Source organism: Perca flavescens, chromosome 4 (assembly GCF_004354835.1).
Source record: "Perca flavescens isolate YP-PL-M2 chromosome 4, PFLA_1.0, whole genome shotgun sequence".
NCBI lineage: Eukaryota > Metazoa > Chordata > Actinopteri > Perciformes > Percidae > Perca > Perca flavescens.
Genome location: NC_041334.1, coordinates 40,403,753 through 40,410,337, shown reverse-complemented (window position 1 = coordinate 40,410,337; position 6,585 = coordinate 40,403,753). Strand labels below are relative to the sequence as shown.

At 46.9% G+C, this 6,585-nt stretch overlaps 1 protein-coding gene across 2 annotated transcripts; it reads left to right on the top strand.

Annotated features, from left to right (window-relative positions):
- Nucleotides 1–485: 485 nt before the first annotated feature.
- Nucleotides 486–6,585, top strand: si:ch211-112f3.4 (EF-hand and coiled-coil domain-containing protein 1). 2 transcript variants are annotated; one of them, XM_028576819.1, is made up of 9 exons: nucleotides 486–1,264; nucleotides 2,570–2,984; nucleotides 3,080–3,214; nucleotides 3,475–3,554; nucleotides 4,029–4,164; nucleotides 4,256–4,409; nucleotides 5,908–6,024; nucleotides 6,134–6,203; nucleotides 6,303–6,585. In XM_028576819.1, exons 1-9 carry the CDS (start codon nucleotides 661–663, stop codon nucleotides 6,470–6,472), a joined length of 1,881 nt encoding a protein of 626 aa, XP_028432620.1. In that variant the 5' UTR covers nucleotides 486–660; the 3' UTR covers nucleotides 6,473–6,585. The 2 variants fall into 2 exon arrangements, with proteins under 2 accessions (XP_028432620.1, XP_028432621.1); XM_028576820.1 differs by having other exon boundaries at nucleotides 6,134–6,207; nucleotides 6,303–6,402.

Genomic DNA, 6,585 nt, shown 5'->3' with positions numbered 1-6,585 from the left:
CACACAGGTAGTGGGTGAGTCAGATCCACTTAAGATTCATTCTGAACCCCCCATGACTCACTCTGGATTGTTGTGGTTTGTTTTTGTCACTGCATGACAGTCGCCACAAAATGCCCTCTGCAAATCATATAATCTATCTAAAAGAACTCACTTGTATGACATGTATGTATAAATCGGATTATTTATTAGACAAATGCAACCACAAACTGTTGCTCAGTGCTCCCTGTGGAGGAACACTGTGAGATTGCAATATGTTTTGGCAATACTTGATGTGTGATCCACTTTTGTAATAGAGATCAAACAACCACTGCACCAAAATTGGCCGCACTTTATTGCATATACTGTACGTTTACACACACACACACACACACACACGCACGCACGCACACACACACACACACACACAAACGTTCAGAGTGTTCACACAAAAGGGTGGAGTCGGCCCAGTGGGACTTTCTTCTTCCCCGAGGGGATCAGATCTTGACTTGATGCTCCGGGAAGGAAGCCAAAGTGAGATTTCCAGTAAATTACGCAGCGTCGAACAATACCGGGGCATGTTTTTCGCCTCATCTGGTCTCAAATCATATCCGATTCTAACTGTGATCCGATAATTGATGTGATAAGATCTAGGAGGAAAACTAAACCAGTTTATGTGCAACCATGGAGCGCAACGCACTGGACCTGCCGCGCGTCCGGCCCTCGCCACGGGTAGCGCGTAAAAGCGAGTGGCTCCGGAGCGCCCTGGCCCATCACCACTGCCCCGAACCCGGCGTGGATAACGAAATCGTGGTCCTGGCCACTGGAATAGACCAATACCTGCAGGAGGTCTTTCACCACCTGGCCTACCCCAACCGGAACGATACGGTGTCGGCGGAGGACTTCACCGCGCTGTGCACCGTACTGGGACTCACCGGAGCGGAGAAAGGAAAGAGGAGAATGAAAGGAGGAACCGGAGATGGACAAAAATATGAGGAAGATGAAGATTTTATGGATGTTTGCTCTGTGCTGCCCTGCCAGCTGTCCTTTAAAGACTTCCACTCGCGGCTCTGTGGGTATTTCCGTGTGCGCAGTGCGCGTAGAGGCGCTGCGGAGTGTGCCTGGCGCCTCCCGGTTACCGAGGACACAGAGCTGGTCGAGCGACAGATCCGGCTCCGGTGGCCGCGTGTCAGACGGAGAAAATGTGTGAGTTTTGATCTGGCGAGGGATCAGAATGGAGCCGTTAACAGATTGATTAAAGGTCGAGCCGCAGAAGACAGCGAGTCAGGTACAGTAGCACGAGGTCCATGTTATCGTTGCTTTGAGATGCCTCCTGGGATCAGTGACGGGTTCCAGATCATTTACAAACTTCAATTGCTGCACGATTCAAGCACGACTCTGTTGTTACCTTCTAAGTGACTGTAGCCATACACATCATTTGGATGCCTAATCTGCTCATGATGGACTGAATAGAGAGACACAGAGCAGTAATAATAGACGTGGTAGGAGAGGAAGTAGACAACTAAGCGCCAATTACTTGAATTGACTTTATCTTAAAATGTAACCTGTCACATTTTACTTTGTTAACTGGGCAGTGGTGGCCTAAAGGTTAAATAAACCAGCTTGTGACTTGGAGGTCACTGGTTCAATCCCCAGACTGACAGGCTAAAATCTGGGTGGGGAAAGCTAAAGTGCGTGTCCCTCCCTCATTACTGAGATGCCCTTCAGCAAGGCCCTATACCTCCAACCACAGAGCTGCCCAGCAGACCGGACTGTGGTGGTACTGGGCAGCTTCCAGGTATTTTCAATTCAATTTTATTTATAGTGTTAAATCCTAACAGGAATTATCTCAGGACACTTTACAGATAGACTAGGTCTAGACCACAGTCTATAATTTACAAGGACCCAACAATTCCAGTAATTCCCCCAACAGCATGCATGAATGCATAAGAGTGGCGAGGAAAATCTCCTTTTTAGGAAGAAACCTGGGACAGACCCAGGCTCTTGGTAGGAGGTGTCTGACGGGGCCGGTTGGGGGGGTGATGAACAGTGGCAGTAATAGTCACAAATGAATGATGAATGTGATCAGACCAGACTGTGGTGGTACTGGGCAGCTTCCAATATGAATGTGATCAGGGCGTTCCTGCAAAAGAGAGGCTGCCTCTCAGTGAACCTTCCCTGAATAAATAAAGGTTAAAAAAAAAGTATGATTTCATACCTGATTTATTCTTCACTTTTTCCATCTCCTACATCACCTGTTCTCTCATTCTATTAATACCTCTACAGCCAATGCTGCAGGCAGTGCTCAGACCCTTTACATGATCAAAAGTACCGATACAACAATGTTAAAAATATCCCCCACCCAGCGGAGTTTAGCATGCCAACACAAAGAAAGACAAACATCCGGCGGAATATCTGGCAGCACCGGAACATTCCCCGAAATGAAACGTTGTCAATATAGACTTAGACAAATAAAAATAGGGTTTAGGCTTAAAAATACAAAATTCCTCTTTAAATACTGTTCTGTGTTCCTGTAATTGGATCAATATGTAACTCTCTTGTTGTTGTTGTTGTTGTTCTTCTTCTTCTCCAGATGAGGTAGCAGCTCTGAGGGAGCTGGTGGAGGACCTCCGCTCGGCGCTGCAGGGGAGCGACGCCCGCTGCCTGGCCCTGGAGGTGGCCCTCCAACAGGAGAGGAGCCGCACCCTCCCTTCTCCGTCCAGCTTCAATTCCACAACTCCGAAAACTTCCATCACCCTCATACAGGGAAAACTGGTACCGACACACAGAATCAAAGGACAGGAGGCGAGGAGGGTGGCCAGGAGACAGGACATCAGGGACCCCCTGGTGAGGGAGCTGAAGCTGATTCGCTCCTCGCGTGATGGGCAGCTGGAGGAGGCCATGAAATTCAATGAACGTCTGGAGGAGGAGCTGCGATGGGCGTACCAGGAGGTGCGCAAGCTTCACGGGGCGGAGTCTGCACTGAGGAAGAAGAACGCTCAGATCAGGTTGGAGTTTTGTAAAGTTAACTGGGTGATGTTTGAACGGAAGAATGGATAGATATTAGAGGAATGGTTTGATGATCTCAGATGATCTCCATCAGGAGGCAGGCGGAGGAGGCCAGGGAGGCTCTGAGCTTGGGGCTTCAGAGGGTTCGGATGATCCAGGAGCAGGCCCAGTCTGTGCCGCAGCTTCAGTCCAGGATCACCCAACTGGAGACTGAACTACACCAGTACAGGTACAAACACTGTGTGCACACGGGCTTGTTTGTGCATCTATTTTCACATCATTTGCCTCTGTGCTCTACTGATTTGATATTGAAATTCAATGCACTAAAGCCAGTGAAAAAAGGAAAGCTTTCATTCGACACGTCCAAGCCAGAGAATAAAATACATACCAGGTTCAATAATAACCACTGAAATGAGGGAGGCTCTGTCCACAGTATTAGCTGATTGGCAATACATTTGAGGTATGTTCTCTACCTTTGCATCCCTCAAGATCCCGCTGCACCTGCATCCCTGACCACGCCCATCAACAACTTTACCCAATCGGAGCAGAAGACGCCTGTAGCAAGCCACGTGAGTGACTGGAAAAGTGATGGATCACTGAGCAATTAGAGATCAGGAGTGTGTTCCAACTGAACTCTAGATTTCCATCCAGTGGTGAACAACAAACCTTGCACCCTTGTCAGGGATTGTTGATATATTTAAGGCTTTGTAATAGACCTTTTTCATAGCAAACATTTTGGCTCGTCATAGCAGGACAAGCACGTGTGAAAAACATTTTGTTAACAATGTTGTTCCTTCAAGTGTCCCAGTAAGTCATGTCAGTGAGCCAGCATGTGCAACCCTGAACACACACACCAAATGGAATGCAATTGTTTTTAATCAGTTACAACACATGTCTGTTGTGGTAAAAGGTCAATAGGGCACACAGAAAATGATTCATTAACCGATGCTTTGTAAAAATACAATCCACTGAGGTGGATGTGTGAAGTCTTACCCACTGAAAGGTCATTGAGCAAGTAAAGTACCTTCTTCTACTGCTTGCAGAGGCAGAGTGTCTGCAGAGAGCGGTGGAAGGAAGAGCTGCTTCTGATGAAGAGGAGGAGGACACAGGGATGAGGGAGGAAGGACGGTGCTGCCTGTCAGATGTGAAGAAGCACCGTCTGCACGGCTGTGGCAAAGGGTCAGCTAACATCTAATTAAATAACTCACCGCCAATGTGGACACGTGTTTCCATTCCCAGTGTCTGATGTCACTTTTTCTTCTTCCTCCAGATGTCAGAACGATGAGGTCCACCAACTTATCTCTCAGAGTCACCTGCATGATAAAAACCTCATCAGCACTTTTAGGAGCAGCAGGGGCCGCTGCAGCTGGAAGGGACAACGCCAAGAGCAGCCAGAGGGAAGCCGAGGCTTTGAAAAAGAAAAGGTGGGAGAGAGAAGCTTGGTTAGGAGGCGTAGTGGAATGGCAAACAGTTTTAAAACTCAATGTCAGATTAGGTAGGGGGGAAATCATCCACTACAGAGAATTAACTGTGGACAAGTCTGGGTAGTGTCCAAATCAAAGACAAACGTAAGGAAAACCAAGTAAAGTTAATATTGTATTTCACTTCCATATGAACATTGAATTACCAGAGGATACACAAAGCAGTGCTTCTTAGATTAGATATTGCCACTAATATAGGTGGTTTATTTACCGGGACAGCTTTAAGTTGGCTATTGCCCGGTAAAAAGGTCTCAAGAGGTCAAAGAGAAGGAAGATGCAGTCACCTGCCGTTTGCTAATGGCGGTCCCCGTGGCAGCAAGGAGACCCTGGAGGTTGGGTGAGAGGAAACGCAAATACAACAAAAGAGCGTTCATGATAGGCTAAAGGCTAATAGTGTGTTCCATTTGTACTCGGAAGTCACATTTTCCGAGGTCAAAGTCGGAAACATGCCCCCTGACCTCGGATTTCCGAGCTCGGAACTCGGACAACAACATCAACATCAACAGCAGTGAAAGCTGTAGTAACCTCCAGTTATTAGCACTTCTGTCTTATTCGTGTCTCACTAAATCAGTCGTCCACACAGTCCTGTTCAGCTTCTATCTGTTGACATGTTGTTATAGCGTAATGCGTCGTTAACGACTGGTATTGCTAACAATGGCGTTCCACTCGAATGCGACGTCATTGGCAGCTCCAGCTTCCGAGTACCGAGGTAAATGGAACGCACTATAACCCCAACAGACCAGCTCTCCCAACTGGTTTTACAGCAAATGTCCGCTCCCTGGACAATAAATTGCACTATTTTTTTTTTTTTACACAATTAAGTTCCTATATGCGCAATAAAGTCTCTTATCTAATAGTTTAGCTTTGAATTAGCTGCAGCCCTGAGGCTTTGGCTACGGTAAACAGAACTTTCACAGAAGGGACATGCATGTGCATTTGCATTTGCAGAGCAGCCAATAGGAATGCTTTCTCTCTCTCTCTCTCTCTCTCTCTCTCTCTCTCTCTCTCTCTCTCTCTCTCTCTCTCTCTCTCTCTCTCTCTCTCTCTCTCTCTCTCTCTCTCTCTCTCTCACACACTCTCTCTCTCTCTGAAATGACCTGTGATTGGCCAAAGTCTTCCATCACAGCTAGATTAACTACAGCCTGAAAACAGAGCTAATAGAGGAGGTACAGAAGTCTAGTTTTCTCTTACTTGAATTACTTGAATGTGCTAAAGGGGTTATCGTGAATTTTTTGCCCAATGATGCCAAACATAAAGTGGCTACCCCAGCTTTAAGCGATATATTTGTGTCAAACTCCTTATTTCTGAATATGCCTTAATAGTTGGGGGCAAACATAGCCAGCTTTCTCCCAGTGTTAATATTGACTCCTCTAACTACTAATACTGTGGACATAGTTCAGGAGAATGTTTGAATTCATTTGTTCCCTCTGCTGTTTACCAGAGGCCTAAGGAAGAGGAGGATAAGACAAGGCTGGAGGAGAAAGAGAAGACACGTCTGTCCTTGCTGGAGAAGAAACTCACAGATGCCCTGACACTGCTGATGCAGCTACGCAACAAGGTTCACACAATACACACCATTCAGCTCAGGCACGCACTGATGCACGCACACACTGCAAGATTTATGTTTTTCAAAAAGTAGAGTAAAACGTCTCTCACTCTTTCTGTAGAACGTGTCCCGCAGAGCCCTGGGGAAGATCGTGATGGATACTCTGGATGTGTGCAGTAGGAGTGGAGATGGTAGGTGTGTTCTACATCTCGCCACCTGTCCACATATTCATATTTTAGTGTTGTTCAATGCTGAAATTATCCTTGGTACTTTGCAATTTCCCCATCCAGGTCCATCTCAGGTCTTGCAGGTAGCTGAAGCCCTCTGTGTCCGGCTGTCCTCGAGGGATCTCCTTGGAAACGGAGGGGAGGATGAAGGGGGAGAGAGCAGAGAGAAACCCCTGCTTCCATCTGCAGGCTGTCAAACCAGCAGCATCAACCCTCTGCTCATCTCATGTTGAATAAGCTTCCTCTGTGGTACTTCTATTTGTCCTCTTTTTTATTTTGGGCTTGTTTTGCACCCATGTAAGTTTCCTAGTTGTGTACCCCAGGTTTTCACACTGGTTCAATGTAT